This window comes from Phragmites australis, chromosome 6 (assembly GCF_958298935.1).
Source record: "Phragmites australis chromosome 6, lpPhrAust1.1, whole genome shotgun sequence".
NCBI lineage: Eukaryota > Viridiplantae > Streptophyta > Magnoliopsida > Poales > Poaceae > Phragmites > Phragmites australis.
The window spans coordinates 39980949-39998507 of NC_084926.1; the positions used below are offsets into that span (position 1 = coordinate 39980949).

The window sequence follows — 17559 nt, forward strand, 5'->3', positions numbered from 1 at the left end:
GCCCCGGCCTTTGGTCGGCCCCAAGGGTCCTCGGGTGGTCCTACCACTTAGGCTCGGGTGGTCGAGATCACCCGACCCTAGGAGCCTCGTATGCCTCTGGGCACTCGGGCACTCCGTTGAAAGAATCGAGTCCCCGGGCACCCGAGCTCGGAAGCACATCCCTCCTGGATCGATGAGCTGGAAGGCCGACAGCTGTCCGGTGAGTGGTTATATTCAGACAAGTCTGCTTTAAGTAAATTTATGTCCTCGAGTCACTCTCGGGGGCCCTCGCGGTTTAATCTGTTCGGCGAGGTGGCCTCCTCGCACGCAAAACCCTGCCGCGTGACTATTTTTTCCCAGAACGATAGAACGGTTTGCAGAAAAGAGTAGCGTGCTCGCGATAACGTCTGACCGAAGCCCTTCGTGGTGGTCGTGGTGTTCGGTCCGCTTTTAAGGACCCCGAGCACTACCGAGTCCTCGGGTGCCCTGGGTAATCCTATCGCTCGAGCTACTCGGGTAGTCCGGAGCTCAGGTCTCGGGGGCGGGCTGTCAGTGCTCGGCCTGGCCCGTTTAAAGCCCGGGCACCACCGGACCGCGAGGACTCTTGGTCACATTCTCGCCCGCACGCGTCTCCCTTCTACTAACTAAGTGGTCGCAAAGTGAAAAAGTGTTCATCAGGCACGGCGTGTTCCGCGCGGGATCAATCCATCTCCCGGACAAGGAAGTCTCTGTCTTTTTTCTTAACTTAGGCAATACGGATTCGTGCGAGCTTGAAGGCCGACAGCTGTCCGGCCGACTGTGCCAGTAACAGCGATCAAAGACAACTTCATCCTCGGGGACGGGAAGGTCGGGAACGGCCCGACTGAGTACTCCCCGGGACTTCGAAGTAAAACATCGGAAGAAGCATCGAACACACAGAGAAACTGGAGTTGCGAGCCCAGGGAAAAACAGCCATTTAATATTCACAGGATACTTCCAAGGCATTTTCTAAGGGTTCACTCCTACATCTACAAACAAAAGAAAAGAGGCTACAAAAGATCTAGTCGGCGGCAGAAGCGTCGGCTGAATCCTCTGAGTCATCCCCGGGGGCTGGCGGCGGCGGCACCTCTCGCCTGAAGCCGGCCGCCACCTCAGCGGCGGTGCTCCGGACCGCTGCCCGGGCGACCTCCCCCTCAGCCTCGACCACTCCCTCCTGCGCCGGCTCCAGTGGGAAGTTCGGGTCCCTGCTTCGGTAGCAGGCCAGGACGTGCTCGGCCACGGCACGTGCCAAGCCACGTCCCTCCCGGGCAGCAAGTTCCTGGACTGCCCAGGGCAGGGTCTCGAGGCGCTCGCAGACCTGCTGCAGCCCCAACACTTGTCGTGCGGGGCCGTCGCCCTTCTTGTCGTCGACAAGCCATCCAAGACCACCCTTCTCCACGGCCCGTCGCATCCGCCGGAGTATGTCCTCCAGCATATGCTCGAGGTTGACCCGCGAGACAAAGGCAGTCTCGATTTTCTCCTTGGCGGCCCGCAGCTGTGCCTCGAGTCCCTGGTCCCCGGCCGGACCGGGAGCACCGCCAGCCACGGTGGGGACGGCAGCCTGCTTCGTCTTGGCCACCATCTCGGACAAAGCGCGTTCGCGCTCGGCCAGTTCCGCCTCGTGCTTCGCATTCTCCTCCGCCCTGGTAGCCGCGGCGGCCGTCACAGCAGCAGCTTCGCCCTCTCGGCGACTCAGTTCGCCTTCTCGGCGACTCAACTCATTCTCCCGCCGGGCCAACACATCCTCCTGCTGGGCCACCGAATCCTCCCGGGCACCAAGGTCCGACGCCGATAGCTCGTTGTCCACTTCCCGGACGGAGACGTCCTCCTCCCAGCGCTTGATTTCTTCTCTGATCTTCTGGAGATCGTCTTCCCAGCGCTGGAGATCGGCGCGCGTCTTCTCGGCCGCACCCTCCCGGCGGGCCAGCTCGGCTTGCCGCTCCTCCGCGGCCTGCTCCCGGGCTGCGACAGCCACCTCCCTCTCCTGCACCTGCCCCATCCTGGCAAGGGCCTCGGCAGCTTGTTGCCTCGACGCCTCAGCCAAGCGGGCGGCGTCTTCTCGTTCCCGCGCGGCCTCTGCCCGCGCGGTCTTCAGAGTTTCTCGTTCCCGCGCGGCTTCCGCGCGGATGTCTTCTAGGAGTTTCTGCTCCCGCGCGGCTGCCGCACGGGTCTCCTCCTGGGCGCCCGCCAGCTGCGCCTTCTCCAGTGCCAGGCGGGCGCACTCGGCTTCGAGCTCCCCCTCCTTGGCCCTCACCACTGCGCCCAGCTGCCCGACTGCTACTTGGACGCCTTTAATGGCGGCCAGGAAGGGATCGACAGGCCGGCCGGGCACTGGGGGGGCCAGGCTTCTCCGCAGGATGCCTCCAGGGGGGCCAAGCTCTCCGCCGGGCCTTGCGCCGCCATCCGCCCCGGGCTCTGCCTAACCGGGGTAGGCTCCGCCGGAGCCAAGGTTTCGGACAGCGGCCACATTCCCGCATCGGCCGCCCTGTCCGCCGGCCCCGGCAGAACATCCACCTCCACCATTATCCGCCCCGGGCTCTCCGCGTCCGGGGTAGGTTCCGCCGGCGCCCTTCTCTCAGCCGCCGCCTCCGCCTCTCTCCCAGGGGCCGCCACGTCAATTGGCATCTCCGCCGTTCCTATGCTGGCCTCCGCTGTTGCAGCGGGCAGGCTCGGCACTGGCCCCGGCGCCTGCTCTCTCTCCGTCACAGCAGCGCCTGCAGCCGGCCTACGGGAGACGAGTGAAAGTTGTCAAAACTCAGTTCGGGCCGGAAATGCCCATGGAAAAGCAAGCAAGAAGACTCACCGATACCGCCATTTTGCCGCTGGGAGCCTGATGTCCGGGTCCGGCGCTGTCGGTCCTGACTCCTCCCGCCGCCTCTTCCGTTGGGGGCTCGGCTGAGCCGCTGCGCGGGGTACGGGCGCCGTCGTGCGGGCCACGGGTGCCGCCGCACGGGTCTCGGTCTCCGCCGTGCGGGTCGCGGGTGCCGATGCAGGCCCCATCCGCACCAGGCGCGGCTCCAGCACCGGAAATGCCGCCGCTGCCGTCGGCGACGGCGGAGAATCCGGCACTAGGATCAAGGCCCGGGGACGCTTTCGCCGATCTCCCGGCGCCAACTCCTCAACAACTTCAGTGGCGCCCTCCTCTCTGGTACGGTGGCTGCCGCTTGCGGCGACCCCTTCACCAGCCTGCGCCGAGCTACCAGCGACCTCATCGCCAAGTAGTTCCTCCAGCCCGGGGAGTTCGGAGGCCTCAGGACTCCGGCTTCTTGGCCGGTCCACGGGCCCCTGGGCATCGAACTCCGGCAGCCCCGCCATAATGGCCACCCGGCTGGGGTTGGCACAGAGCGCCATCTCCGGCCACGGGAGTTCCGCCCGGCTCATATCCTCCGTTTCGGTGATCACCCTTGTCATCCCCCGCAGTTCCGCCGCCCCCAGATCCCAGCTCGCGCCAATCTGGGTCCTGGTGATGTCCTCCGACCCGGTGTAGAACCAGATCGGCCGGGCCCGTTCTCGCAGAGGCGCCAACCGACGACGCAGAAAATCCGCCACCACCATGACTGAGGTCAGCCCGCCCTCGCGCAGTTCCAGAATGCGCTCCAGCACCGGCTTCAGTCTCGCATCTTCTGGTGGCGGCGCCTCCCACGTTGATCGCCGAGGTTCCGCCGCATTCTCTGGCAATTCGAGGCGCTCGTGGGGGTCGATGTCGACGAAGAACCAGTCCCGTCGCCATTCCTCCCACTTGCTGCGCATCACCTGGGGAATGTAATGGTCCCCCAGGCCTTCCCGGAGCCGAAGGTTGCAGCACCCCGCGACGTCCGCCGTGGAGTGCCCCCTCTTCTTCCCCACCGGCCGAAGGACGAAGAAGTGGCGAAGCAGCGTCGCCGACGGCATCACCCCCACGAACATTTCGCAGAGATGCGCGAAGACCGCCAACGCCACAACGGAATTGGGGCTTAGATGCACCAGTTGAATGCCGTACGTCTCCAGCACTTGCAGAAAGAAGGCGGAGAACGGCGGCACTAGCCCCGCCGCCACGAAGGAGGTGAAGAGGACGGTCCGCCCAGGGACAGTCGTCGCCGGCGTCAGAGTCGCCGGCCTCACCGCCACAGCACCCTCCTGACCCTCCGGCACCAGCAGCTTCCTAATCTTATCCGCCGCCTCCTCGTTCCTCAGACGAGACTCCGGCAAGATACTGTCCGAAGTTTTGTCCCGTCGTCCTCCTCCAACCCTCGTCATCTCGGCAAGATGGGGGATGTTTTTTGGTGGTGAAAAGAGAGAGAAGGGAGAATGCTCCGGTCGCCTGGGAGTTTCCTGAGGGCTTCGGAGCACGAAGAAGGCAAGTGCAAGAGAGCGTAAAAAGGGGAACGGACCGATCCGTTCCCCCTTTTATATCTCAAAATTCGAAAACTGCCGCCCGAACGGTTCGCTCGGCGAAGCGTCGCCTCGATCGGCGCAACTGTCAGGCGAATCTCCCGCCGATCGCGCGATGTCAGCGATTGCCAGGCGTATTTTCCTCGATCTGCGCGGCAACCGCGCGTGCCGCCCGGATGGATATCATACCCTTCGGAAATTGTGTAGACACGCGTCCACTCATTTTCCGGTTGGAACATACTTGAGGTCTAGGTCCGCAAGGGCCACCCCTCGAAAGCTTGCCACATGGCGTCCGCGCCAGCCTTGGCCTCGGTCACGACGAAGGGCCCATTCGCAGTCTCCGTCCCATCGGCTACCAACGGGCCCGGGGGCTACTGTCGGTGTATTTAGAACCAGGGGTCCCTAAGTCCCGAGGCCAGGCCGGCCATCCACCACATATCACCACCCTGCAAGGTAGGTAGAAGCTAAGTCCCGGGAGAAGGTGCTCGGGGCCGCCGCTTCTGGTTCCCGAGCACCCTAGTTCCCCGATGATCCGCAGAGCCAAAATACCAAGAAGGAAGTGCTCGGGAGAGAGTGTTCGGGGCTGCACGTGGCAGCTCCCGAGGACTCAGTGCCCCGAAGGTCCCATCAAAGTGCTCGGGAGAGAGTGCTCGGGGCTGCACGTGGCCGCTCCCGAGGACTCGGTGCCCCGAAGGTCCCATCAAAGTGCTCGGGAGAGAGTGCTCGGGGCTGCACGTGGCAGCTCTCGAGGACTCGGTGCCCCGAAGGTCCCATCAAAGTGCTCGGGAGAGAGTGCTCGGGGCTGCACGTGGCAGCCCTCGAGGACTCGGTGCCCCGAAGGTCCCACCGAAGTGCTCGGGAGAGAGTTCTCGGGGCTGCACGTGGCAGCCCCCGAGGACTCGGTGCCCCGAAGGTCCCACCGAAGTGCTCGGGAGAGAGTGCTCGGGGCTGCACGTGGCAGCCCCCGAGGACTCGGTGCCCCGAAGGTCCCACCGAAGTGCTCGGGAGAGAGTGCTCGGGGCTGCACGTGGCAGCCCCCGAGGACTCGGTTCCCCGAAGGTTCGCGCAAGATCATTCAACGACCCGAAGGGTCCCGTCGTCAGGGTGTTATCCAGTCAAAGGCCCAATGCCGCATTTAATAGGCACGCGCGGTCTGACATCCTGACATCCTGATATTCTCAACTGCCCACGCCCCAGTGTCAGACCCTGCCATACACTGGCAGGGGGGCGTGGGTCCATTAAATGCACGGGTCCCGTTCCGTTTCATCCAGGTGCCTCGGGATAACGTTGCCAAAATCGAAGCGCTCGGCCTGCCACCCTGCCCTGGCAGAAGAACAAGACAGGGTGGGCGCACCGGGCACCTCTGAGGCTGCCCGGTGGGCCCCTTTCATGGCGCCCCGAGGCTCCCGCAGCGGCTGGTGGTCGAATGCGCGCCGCATCTCTCCACCGCCCCTGTCACTTCGCCAAGATGAAATGATTACGCCTTTCTCCGTGGCACCTTGGCATTCACGTCCCCTCTTTCCCATTCAGGATATGTTGAGGTCGGCGCGCCTATAAAAGGAATGGATGGAGAACACTAAAGGGGGGAGGAGAGAGGAAGAGCCCCCGACCACAAGACGACCAAGAGACCAGACAACCAACAATCTCCGGCGAACCAGGCCAAAGATAGATCAACAGACACTCGAACCAGCTCAAGTTAAGCTAGAACGGAAGAGCCTCAAGCTCTTTGTAAACAGTTCTCCCCTTAGAACCAGATATCTCCTTGAAGAATCCCCTTCAAAGATAAATATAGCGCTCATACAGGAGTAGGGTGTTACGCCTCCGTGCGGCCCGAACCTGTCTAAAACCCGGCGTACCCACTTTTCCTTGCATTAGGGTGATCGTCTCCCACCAGCCATCGCATTTATTTCCGTTCCCGATTATTTCCCACACAAGCTTTTCCAGGATCATCCCCCCGGCCGAATCTCTAAAAAGGGGTCTCTCGGGATCCCTGCGATAGGAGTTCACTCTCCGACACAGGTAGGCATGATAGAGGAGGCGGGTGCAAGGGCGGGTGGTGAGGCGATAGTGACGCCACCGACCACGAGTTGCGGAGGAAATCCGGTGGGCCAACGTCGGTGCGGGGGCGTCAAGCAAGCTTGGTTAGCGCGGTAGGGACGGCGGGAGCATATCAACTGCGGGAGCCGCCGAGATGGCTGCAGGCGACGGGAGGGGAGGGCGTTAGGATGAGATGGCTACGTCGCGATGGCGCCGTTCAGAGGTTGAAGATGACATTGTGATCGTCCATAATCGTTGACTGTAACCAACTAGAATTTTAGTCGAGTGAAAATTAGCAGCTCTTGTACTCTTATCCCTTTGACAATTTAGTTAGCCAATGCATAACACAAATACTATCTCGCATCCACAACTCCAGCCTATATTAATTCATAAACCCGACATGTGGATGACATGCCACACAAACATGTTGTGATTTAAATGGTTACCTTACATTCCTAACAAGTCCAACGTAATCTAATGCGGGAGAGAAATGTGGTAGGATCCTCTATCGAAAATTCATGGAACTAATTCCTTTAAAAAACATAAAGAAATCCTTCGCGGTCGATCAGTCAAAATTCCTAATCGAACATGATAGTCGCCATTAACTATTGTTCGAGCTAAAAAAAAGGCAACTCCGTATAAAATTGTGGATATACGAATTATCTCATATATCAATCTCTCACCTATTATATATCAATCTATTAATTTTCTTCCCTAATTTATATTTTTTATTTATTTCTCTCCAACACAAATCTTCAGCTAAATAAAACGGCAGTGGGAATGGTGGAATCCCCCCTGGAGCCAGACACGGTGCCGGCACACAGCACGCAAAAAAAGGGAAACCCCTCAACCCCCTGTAACCCTACCCTGTATAAAACCCGATGCAGCGATAGGGCTTCCCCCACCTCCATCGCCGCCGAAATCCCATTGCCTCTCCTTCTCTCGACACACCCAAGCTCTCAAGTTTACTTCTGCGGCGGCGGCGATGGAGGAGGTCACGGAGGCCGTGAACAACCTGAGCATCTCGGGAGGACCGGCGGCGGCCGGAGGAGGCGCGGAGGGGCACAAGAAGAACCGCATCCAGGTCTCCAACACCAAGAAGCCCCTCTTCTTCTACGTCAACCTCGCCAAGGTGAGGAGAGGGGAAACAAATCCAATCTTTTCTTTTGTGGTGGGAAGGACACCAGAGTCCGCGGTTTCTTTTGTGATTTTTTATCATGGGTTTTGATCTGCTAGCGGGGTTAAACCCTGGATAGAAGGGCTGCTTCCCGCGCTGGCAGGGTTTTTGCCTGAGGTATTCGCGAACGATTTGGCTGGATTCGCGCGTGCTCTGAGTATAGACGATGCAAGCGGAGGTGCTAATCTGATGTGTGGTGTTGTTTGTGTGCAGAGGTACATGCAGCTACACAACGAAGTGGAGCTCTCGGCCCTCGGCATGGGTAAATCTTTGCCTCCCGGATCTTCTCTTTTTATTAATTTAGGCACATGTTCCATTAATTTAATCTCCGCAAAGCTATGCTAGTATGCCACGAGTGTGTGCTTGACATTTACGAGTAGATTATTTGGGGAAAGATGTGTGGCATGGCTTGTATTATGGACGATTCATGATTGCATCTTATGTTAATGATTGTCATTGTGTGGTATCCTTGTACTTGCCAAAAGTTGCGGATGGTTACGTTGGTTCTTTTTTACTAGTTTATTGTGGCTCTTTATTTTTGGGTAGCATGGTTATGTGCTTGTATGCTGCACAGCTTTCCTTAACTCTACATCTGTGGGCAAAGCACTTATTGTAAAGTTATTCGTTAACTAAAGAACCCAGTGGCAGAACTAGTAATTGAGGACGGCCAGCATTCAAATTACCCCCAGGCCATATTGGCACGCCAATCATCTAGCGGCATGGAGGGAGTCAGTGGGGTGGTATGTGTAGTGAACTGGGGACAGCTATGACTGGCATCTTGTGGTGACCTCGTAGGAACAGAGGTGGCATGGGAGATGTGGAGAGGGAGGGTGCCGAGGACTTAAGGAGGTGATAGGGCTGCTAGGCAAACTTGAGAATTGGCCACATGGAAGGATGGTGTGGGCCACACAGTAGACAATATCGAGTTGGGCTCAGAAGTGGAAGTTGGATTTGGGCAACATGGGAGGGGAAGGGGGCATTGTGCCAAGCCAAACCTGGCCAGGCCTAACTGAATTCCAGATTACCATCTTATATCACTTGTGCGTTCAAAGGGGTTTATGTGAACTGTAGAAGCTAGGGCCAGGGTGGAAGCTTACGTATCCCTGTGCTTGTGTCACCCCTGAACAAACCAATATAGCCCCTGAACAGTTGGCGGTTGTCCACAACCTTGGATTTGGAAAATATGTAATGTTGGTTTCTTAGTCACTTTTGGCTGGCTTCTCTGATAGAAGGGTATTTCCTTTAGTTCTTAGACTAATTGTTTATGGAGAGTTATATTTGTGTGCAGTTGTTTCTGTAAAACTAGGCTGAGTGGATCACATAGATCAATTCTGAAACTACCAGGGTACACAATACACGTTTACCAAGAATTATGTCCTTTCTAGCTTGATGTTGTAAGTTGTGACTGAAGTCTTCGTTCTCAGCTATTGAAACAACCAAGGGCATTACTACTTCGGCTACAACTTGTTTTTAGCACCTTAGTATGGTATTTGACTTTAGCTTCTGTTGTAGACAATTTTTTACTTAAATTTGCGTAGTGCTTCAGGCATTGTGTTAATGCATACCTATTTTGTTTTCTTTGACTTTCGGTTGTTGTGTATCTACATTCCTTCTTTAGCTCTGCTAACATGTTAACTTTGTCCTTTCAGCCATTGCAACTGTGGTGACTGTAGCTGAAATTCTGAAAAATAATGGTCTTGCTGTCGAGAAGAGTGAGTCTTGCTTCTCATACTGTTTGATTTAGTCCGTATTCTCTTTCCTGTCTAACCTTATCAAGAATTACTTGCAGAGATCATGACATCTACTGTTGATGTCCGAGACGATACTAGGAGCCGCCCTATCCAGAAGGCCAAGGTAAATGTTCTTCCCATTCTTCAAAGTTTATTTTTAGGACTGTTTCCTTACTCCTATAACGTGTGCTCTGGTCAGATTGAAATAATGCTCGGCAAGACAGAGAAATTTGATGAACTGATGGCAGCGGCTGCAGAAGAGAGGGAGGCTGCCGAGGCCGAGGAGCAAAGCTAAATAGCTGGGAGGTACCTGTTGTAGCTTATTTTACTGTTCTTCAGCTAGACGCGTTGTGTTTTAATTTGTTGAGTCGGCAAGGGACAAGTGTTTGTATAATCAGTTAAGGGCGCAGCTTATTTAGTGTGCTTTGGTAACTTGTGTTCATGAGATTTATGCGTATGTACTCTTGATTCGTCTCGATAATTTCCATTTAAAAGATATCCTGTTGTTTCTACTTCTGTCTGATAGTGTTGCGCTTTTTGTGCTCTCCTTTAGGAATTAGGGGGTCTCTTTGGAATGCATGAATGGAAAAACATAGGAAAAAGAGGATTTTGAGAAGGCCAATCTTTACCTCTATAGAGCTTGATAGCAAATTTTCATATAGGAATTGAATCCTTCAAAATTCCTACAATTTTCCTCCATTCCACCAAAGGAGGCCTAAGCAGGCATGGCTGCAGTTTCTAAGGCATAGAGCCAGGATTTGCTACCCATGGATCTTCTCACTTATGAATAAAAAGCTGATTATTGTGCAGTGTATCAGGACATCAAATCTGATACTACTGTACCAACTTGATCAATTGTTTATTCCGAATGCAAGTTCCAACGCAACACTTATTTAAGGGTCTATTTGGTACAGTCTCTAAGCAGTGTTTCAAATAATTTTAAAGAGAGAGCTGATTAAAGTAATCTCTCCTAATTTTCTTTGTACACAAAATCACTTACTCTGTAAGGATTACTAACACATGATGCTTCACTAAGCACATCAAATCAAACTTCAAATACAGTACTCGTTGAACATAGACATGCACATTGCACATTGAACGTACGAAATCAAACTCCAAAGATGCTCCTGAACACACCAAATCAAACTCAAAATTTGTTTAAGCGTCAGATCCAGCTCAACATGCATGCTTTGCTCCATACTGTTTTTAACACAGAACTTCTCCATATCTTTTCCAAATCCATGCTTGATCGCATTCATGATTCACCATCTTCTTGGACTGTAAATCCACTTGATCACGCAACCTTCTTGTCCTCGTCGGCGTCTTCGCCATCCTCGTCCTCCCTGTCGACAAGGATCTTCTTGCAGGCCTCGTAGCACATGAAGGAGATGCCGGCGGCGGGCATGAGTTTGATGCAGCTGGGGCCGAGGCCGCGGTACAGGCCGCCGACGCCCTCTTTCCTGAGGATGCAGTACACGGCGTGCAGGACGTTCCGGTACGCCTGCCTCCCGGCCACGGCGCCCACCTGCATCTGCTTGCGCGCCACCTCCAGCGGGAACGTAGCCGTGCTCGCGATGGCGCCGGCCACCGACCCGATGAGCAGCGTCGCCGCGCTGCCTACGTCACCGCCGCGCCGCCCGGACGCGCGCCGGTAGAGCCTCTTCAGCGTCTCGTAGGCGTAGAAGTTGCATGCCGCGTGCGGCACCACGCCGATCAGGCTCGGCGCCAGCCCGCGGTACAGCTCCGACGGGCCTTCCTCACGCAGGATCTTCACGAACGCGTGCGCCACGTTGTCGTACGCGTCCTTCTGCACGCCGTCACACAAGGCGCACGTCCATGCATGAGGTTACAGCGTGATTTTTTCCCCATTTTGAAAATAGACCGTGGCAAAACTATTTCTAGTTTTGATCCAGTGATATGTGCCGCTCAAAACTGATACACGCCGTTTATCGGGGTCAAAACTAAAATAGTTTTAACCGTACTCCGTGTCACAACCAATAGTGCGGATATTAATCGTATACACGTCAGCTGTGATGGCACGAACACAATCAACATCCGTGTCGTTGACCGTGGCACGTAGTCTGAAGACACGTGAGACTATTTTAGAAAAAGTTTTCAAAAAAGGTCGAAATAAGGGAGAAAAATGCGATTACAGCTAGTGATAAGCATTGCAAATTTGCGAGCAGTGCTCACCTCGATGGTGACCCTGGTCTTGATCAGCTCCATGGGATAGGTGCACAGGGTTGAGGCGACTCCGGCGAGCGCTCCGGCGACAAGCGGCGTGGGGATGGGGATCATCGGCGGCTCTTCGGCCTTCGGGGTCAATAACTTCTTGGCCATGTCATAGGCGAAATGCTGCACCACCATGCAAACCAAAAACAGAGGAAGGTGTCACTGATGCGAACAACCGGCCATCACCGATTCAATACTCCGATGCCCTACCTCGATGGCCTTGCTCGGCGCGACGCGGAGGACGTTGACGGCGTTGCCGCGGAACAGGCCGATCCACCCCCCGGCCTGCATGATCCACCGGAACACCCCGGCCATGGATTCGGCGCTGCTGGTGCCCACCATGAGGTGCGTCCGGATCGTCTCCAGAGGCGCCACGAAGGTCCTTGACAAGGCGCCGGCGACGGCGCCGCTGACAAGGCGCCGCAGGTGCGGGTTGGCGATCTTGAACCTCACCTTCCTCAGACCGCCCTGAAGGTTCTTGCTGTCCTTCTTCTTCTCCGTCGCCGCCACCACCGCCTCCTCCTCTGCCTTCCCGGCCTGTTGCTCGGGCACGGCGGCGCCAAGCTGGCGCGCGATGTCGCAGTTGTCGACGGGTCGAGCCTTCACATCGTGCTCCCGCGGGTCGCGCGCCGCCGCGGCGCCAGGGCACGCGCTGAGGCCGACGCTGGCAAACAGCGCCCGGCGAGGGAACTCCAGGCCGCTCTTGCCCTCTCGCGAGTTCCAGGGGAGCGGGAGCTCCGGGAGCGGCAAGGACCGGCTCTTCTTGTTCTTGGTCACCATCGTCGTCATCGCCATTGTCGCCGCCATCGATCAATTCAGATCAAGTCCTTGCCTGAAAATGCCATGGTGCATCAATAAAATCATGTATGTAATCAGTCTAATGATCACGGCCAGAAAGGTCTACAGATTAAGGATGGCCTCGAGGAAGAAGCCCAATCTGACGGCTCTCTTGATGAGGCAACGGCTTCTCTTGCTCTTGAGCTGTGGCGAGGAGCAGAGCGCCATTTTATACCCGTTCCTCCTTGCTCATAGGTGCCGTGTTCACTGAGGAACAAAGCTCTCCTCGCCACTCCAGTGGCTTTTGTCCTCTATGCCCCTAAGCCGCAGGCAATCTCACATCACCGTCACGTTACTCAGTGTAGGCTGTTTCGGTGCAGAACTGCAGATTTGGCAGCCCTGTGGGTTAGCTAGCCAGTGTTTGCTTTCCAGCTGCAGGAATCCATCTGCTTGGCATGCACAGTGGACGTGTACTTGTGTGGACACGCACGTGCTGCTGCGTCTGGTGTGCACTCGCGACAGAAATGGCGCGCTTTGCCGCTTCAGTTAGTTCTCCGGGAGGAAGAGGCCGAGGGTGCCCCTTGACCCCTAGCGCGCCGGCGACGGTCACGTTCCGGGCGCCGCCGCTCGGCCTGCTGTTTGCTGGCGGCGAGCGCGCGTTCCAGCACTCAAGCCATTGCGTGGCATGTCGAAGCATGGCTGGCGACTGCGCCGCGGCAGCAATGCAGATCAAGCTAGTCCAAGCAAGGTGACAGTACGCCGCAACGCGCGCGCGGACGACGGGCGATGGGAGAGAGAGAGAGAGAGAGAGAGAGAGAGAGAGAGAGAGAGAGAGAGAGAGCGCCCGCGTGTCGCTTGTCTGCGTCCGAGTTGCCGTTGGGGGCGAGCAGGTAAAGGCAGTGGCGTGAGAGGGAAAAGAGCAAGGCTGAGACGTGCGCGAGGCGGTCGATCGTCTGGACGGCGGCTGGCCGGGGCATGAGTGCATGGCACGGGCGGGCGCGTGCGCGCCGTGCGGCTGCTCTCGCCTGGCGTCGCGCTCCGGCTGGCCTGAGGCCGGCCGGTGCGATCTCGCGAGCCCCGCGCCGCCTCGCGTGGTTGGTGGAGGACTAGGCGCGCCGTCTGGTCAGTGGATGCTGTCACCTTCTTCGGCGCTGCCGACGTGGTTCTGCCTGGCTGACACGTTGTCCACCCGTGAGCAGGCGCTGACGTGGCATCGAGGTGTCAATCTGACTTGGCTTTTCATGATTGGTTGGACACTATCCATATAGGGTACCAATCTCACGTTCTCACCCATCGTCCATGCGAACACTGATATGATGAACGGGCATCGGCACAGCTCCTCGTTTCCACTAATTTTCATTCAAGAATCAAACTTCATAAACTTGACCAATAATTACTTAGCAATATGTAAACTTTGCGATACAGAAATAGTACAGTTGAATTCGTAATCGAAAGTTAATACTACGATAAAAACTCACAGTCAAATCAGGATTTACTCACAGTCTATCGCATCATCGCTTTCAGATCCTTTGTACCAGCACTTTAGTACTCCAGTGATTTTGTCACGGCTGAGCTCACGCAGACGGTGGGGCCATGAGCTGGCGAATGTTCCATGGGAAATATTTTGAACCCTTGCTGGTTTACAAGTTGCCAGGAAGTGGACACCATCGGGCAATACCTGATGCTTTTCTAGATTCTTTTTGCCTTCGAATTCCGGATCGACTCCATGTCTCCATCGGGCAATACCTGTTGCATTCGGGTGTTTCTTTCCTCTTCGTCGTGCTAAATTACTCTATCCGCGAACGAACAACCTTAAGGGTTTTTTGATTTCCTGAAATCTTGGTATGGAACATTAACATTTCGTAGTGACAGATTCGGTTCTTTTATTAGTTCACACGGAGAAGCTGACGTGGTGTTGAGGTGTCAATCTAACTTGGCTTTTGACGATATTCGTGCAGGGTGCCAATCTCGCGGTCTCATTGATGCCAACAGTCATGTGATGAGCGGGCATCGGCACAGCTTCCTCTCGTCTCCGTTTGTTGGGGTCGCCTCGGTCTCCATGAATTTCATAGCAGAATCAAACTTTATAAATTTTGATGACAATTACTTGCAATATGTGATAAAAAAAAATACCGATGAATTCACATTTGAAAGTTAAGGCTACAGTAACAAATATTTAGTCAAGATGACAAGGTTTACTCACAATTTACCGTATCATCACTTACAGATCATACGAACACTTTAGTAGTGTGTTCTACCGAGTCAACTGAGAAGGCAGACCACGTGACAGTAAGCAAAACGTATATTTTGACTGCTCATAAGGCGAATATCTAGCTACAAAACCAGGCCGATCAACCGAGTAGCTTTCATTTTGTAAAGAGGAAGCCCCACAAAAGACGCCAATATCACATGTGCGCCGTTCCATCTGAGTAAGCTGGGATCCTGGTAACGCTAATAACGCTCGTTGTCCAGTTATCCATCTGAAGCCGCTAATCACGTCGGGTTCCTGATCACTCTGCCACCGTTCCATCTCAGTACGCCTAGGCGTATTGTAGTTATAATGGCGTGTATATTCTGGGTCTACACCTATTATAGTCTACCACTGTGTATCTCTAGTTACAACTCAAAAATCTATCAGACGGCCCTACAGAGACTGCTTTCTGTAGAACGGTGTAAGCTTAATGGTCGCGGGTGCCATTCGAGCAAGTATTGGCTTCGATCTTGCGGTCACGACCGCAACAAAAACCTTGTCCGGAAGCATCGCGGCACGCGAATCTTGGGTGGGAGGTAAATCCCCATCCGCCGATTCATCCAAAATCGTTAACCTTCCCTGTGAAAAGGGAGGGGAGCGCGCCATGACCTCAAGGTCTGTCTACACTACGAAGCCGAGTGCGAGTCGGGATAAAGAAACTGGACTCTAGGCGCAAAAAGGCTTGAAGGAAAGAAGGAATACAAGAGGATAACTCGAAGGACCTTTAAACACCCATCCTTTAAAAACACTACAGCGGCATCCCAACCAACACAGCATTCAAACCGCTCGAAATCCGAGTAGGCACGCAGAAAGAGACAAGAGTCATTTAGGTCCAATGGCAATAAATGTGCCTCCCCCTTTTCTCTCTCTCCCAGGACAATTAAAACCTCCCCCGTGATGCGGAATTCAAAATTGAACTTTGAGGACGGACGACGTCAATAACCACTCCTGGGACGAACTACGTTTGGCCTGAAACCCAAGTGGTAGGATCAGGCCGAACCGCGATCACGAGTGAGCTTGGGGGCTACTGTCGATGTATCAAGTAAAGGGGTACCCTTGCTAACAGGCCCCACGAAAGGTGCAAATAGCTAGGGGAACATGCCTCCTAAAAAGCTAAATCGGTTGATGGGTTACCACGGCCAGTGCAAGGCCTCCAGCGACCAATCTCGCTACGCCTTCACACGAACCCACGACCAGCCCCCTGGTCGCAGGGCCGGATTGGACGTAACTCATTCGAAGCGCCTTTATTGGACACTCGCCCAAACGCTTCTCTTCACCAAGCACCAGCTCCGACGGATAAGATCGTGGGCAGTGCAGGGGAGCGTTATCCCATCCCGTAGTATTAAAGGCTATGGAGTGAGACTCTATAGGCTGGCGCAGAGCTGCAGGCAGATGGAACGTTGTCAGACACCCGGCAGGGCAAGTGGACGGAGACGACGCAGAGAGGCAAGTGGACGGGGACGGCGCAGAGGCAAATGGACGGGGACGGTGCAGAAAGGCATCGTTCCATCCCGTCGTATTAAATGCAACAAGATAAGGCTCTACGAGCTAAGCAAAGACGACGCGCAATAGCACGACATACAATGTCGTCAGAGTAAGTTGCATGCCTGTTACTCCGTAATGATGATTTGAGTTAGATATTAGAATGAGCAGAGGCCATCTGTGTAGGGCCCGCATGTAAGTTCTCCCTCTCCCTACTATATAAAGGGATGAGGACCCCGTCTATAACCAATGGAGATCAATTCTGGCAAATTGCTAGAACACCGTCTGTAACCAAGTGAGATCTACGATAATACAAACACATGACGTAAGGTTGTTATACTCCGGGAGACCCAAACCTGTATAAACTCTGGTGTCCCCGAATACATTATCTACACACAGACGCACCCAGTCCCCGAAACACCGTTCACGCATCCACTGTCCAACATACCCCAGAATCACTGTCAGGGATTTACCCTTTAACATATAAGCCTGATTTTGTAATAGTGACTAAGGGTGTGATCTATAGTGAGCATACATGCGGGTACTTGCAGAATGCGTATAGGTTGCGCGCGCGTCCAACCGAGCAACCAAATAGGCTTTGGCGCGCGCCAACCCTACTAGCCTACCCTGTGGGACCACTGGATAATTGAGCGTGTTCCCACCTAATGAGTAGCGATTATAACGAGTCGCAACTATGTGCATAGAGATGTTACAACTATAAGCATGTAGTGATTACAACTACTTGTTGCAACTATAGACATAGAGCGGTTATAACTATATGTATAGCGAGATTGTAACTTAACTGTCCAGGTTGATTGATTATAATTAATTATGACCATGTTGCAATCCGTAATATTGTAACTATGTTATAACTATAGTGTCTACCATGTCGTAATTAGTCCACACTCGATAATGCATATCATAACTATATTGTAACTAGAGTGTTCACCATATTGTAACTAGAGTGTTCACCATGTTGTAACTAGTATTCACTCGACAATGTGTTTTCGTAACTAGAGTAACTATCATGATGTAACTATATTATTGTAACTAGAGTGTTTACCGTATTGTAAATATGTTTTTCAACATATTATAACTCGGTTGTTTCTAAATCATAACTGCAATCCAAATTATAACTGCAGTACGTAGTATAGCACAAAGCGCAATTAGATGACTTACATGGACGTAACTCTGTTACAATCTTAAAACTTTATCAAAATATAGTCTTCATGAATATGATTTTATTAAGCATATTTTTCCCAACAATATGCTTCAAATAGATCGAAAATCAAATATGTGGTTCTAAAGATATTGCATTTTAACAATTAGAATCAACAAAAGATTCCGAACATACAAACTTGTCTCATGAGTGAGATGATTGGCGACATGGCGCAAACTGATTGGCTGTCTCATTTTTTTTTTCATGTTGGAGGTGGAAAAGGAGCTAAAGCGCATCCATCCTAACTTATGCGCAACTTGAGTGTGCTCTGCGCGTATGTATATTT

General features: G+C 54.0%; 1 protein-coding gene and 1 pseudogene across 1 annotated transcript; one reads left to right on the top strand and one right to left on the bottom strand.

The window, feature by feature from the left end:
• The first annotated feature begins 7204 nt into the window (after positions 1-7204).
• On the top strand, positions 7205-9824 carry LOC133922437 (uncharacterized protein At2g34160-like). Its single transcript, XM_062367781.1, has 5 exons — positions 7205-7537; positions 7796-7844; positions 9232-9294; positions 9372-9436; positions 9512-9824. The coding sequence occupies exons 1-5, from the start codon at positions 7391-7393 to the stop codon at positions 9605-9607; spliced, it is 420 nt and encodes a 139-aa protein (XP_062223765.1). The 5' UTR covers positions 7205-7390; the 3' UTR covers positions 9608-9824.
• A 508-nt stretch (positions 9825-10332) lies between these two features.
• LOC133920662 (adenine nucleotide transporter BT1, chloroplastic/amyloplastic/mitochondrial-like) lies at positions 10333-12681 on the bottom strand (annotated as a pseudogene).
• Positions 12682-17559: the final 4878 nt, after the last annotated feature.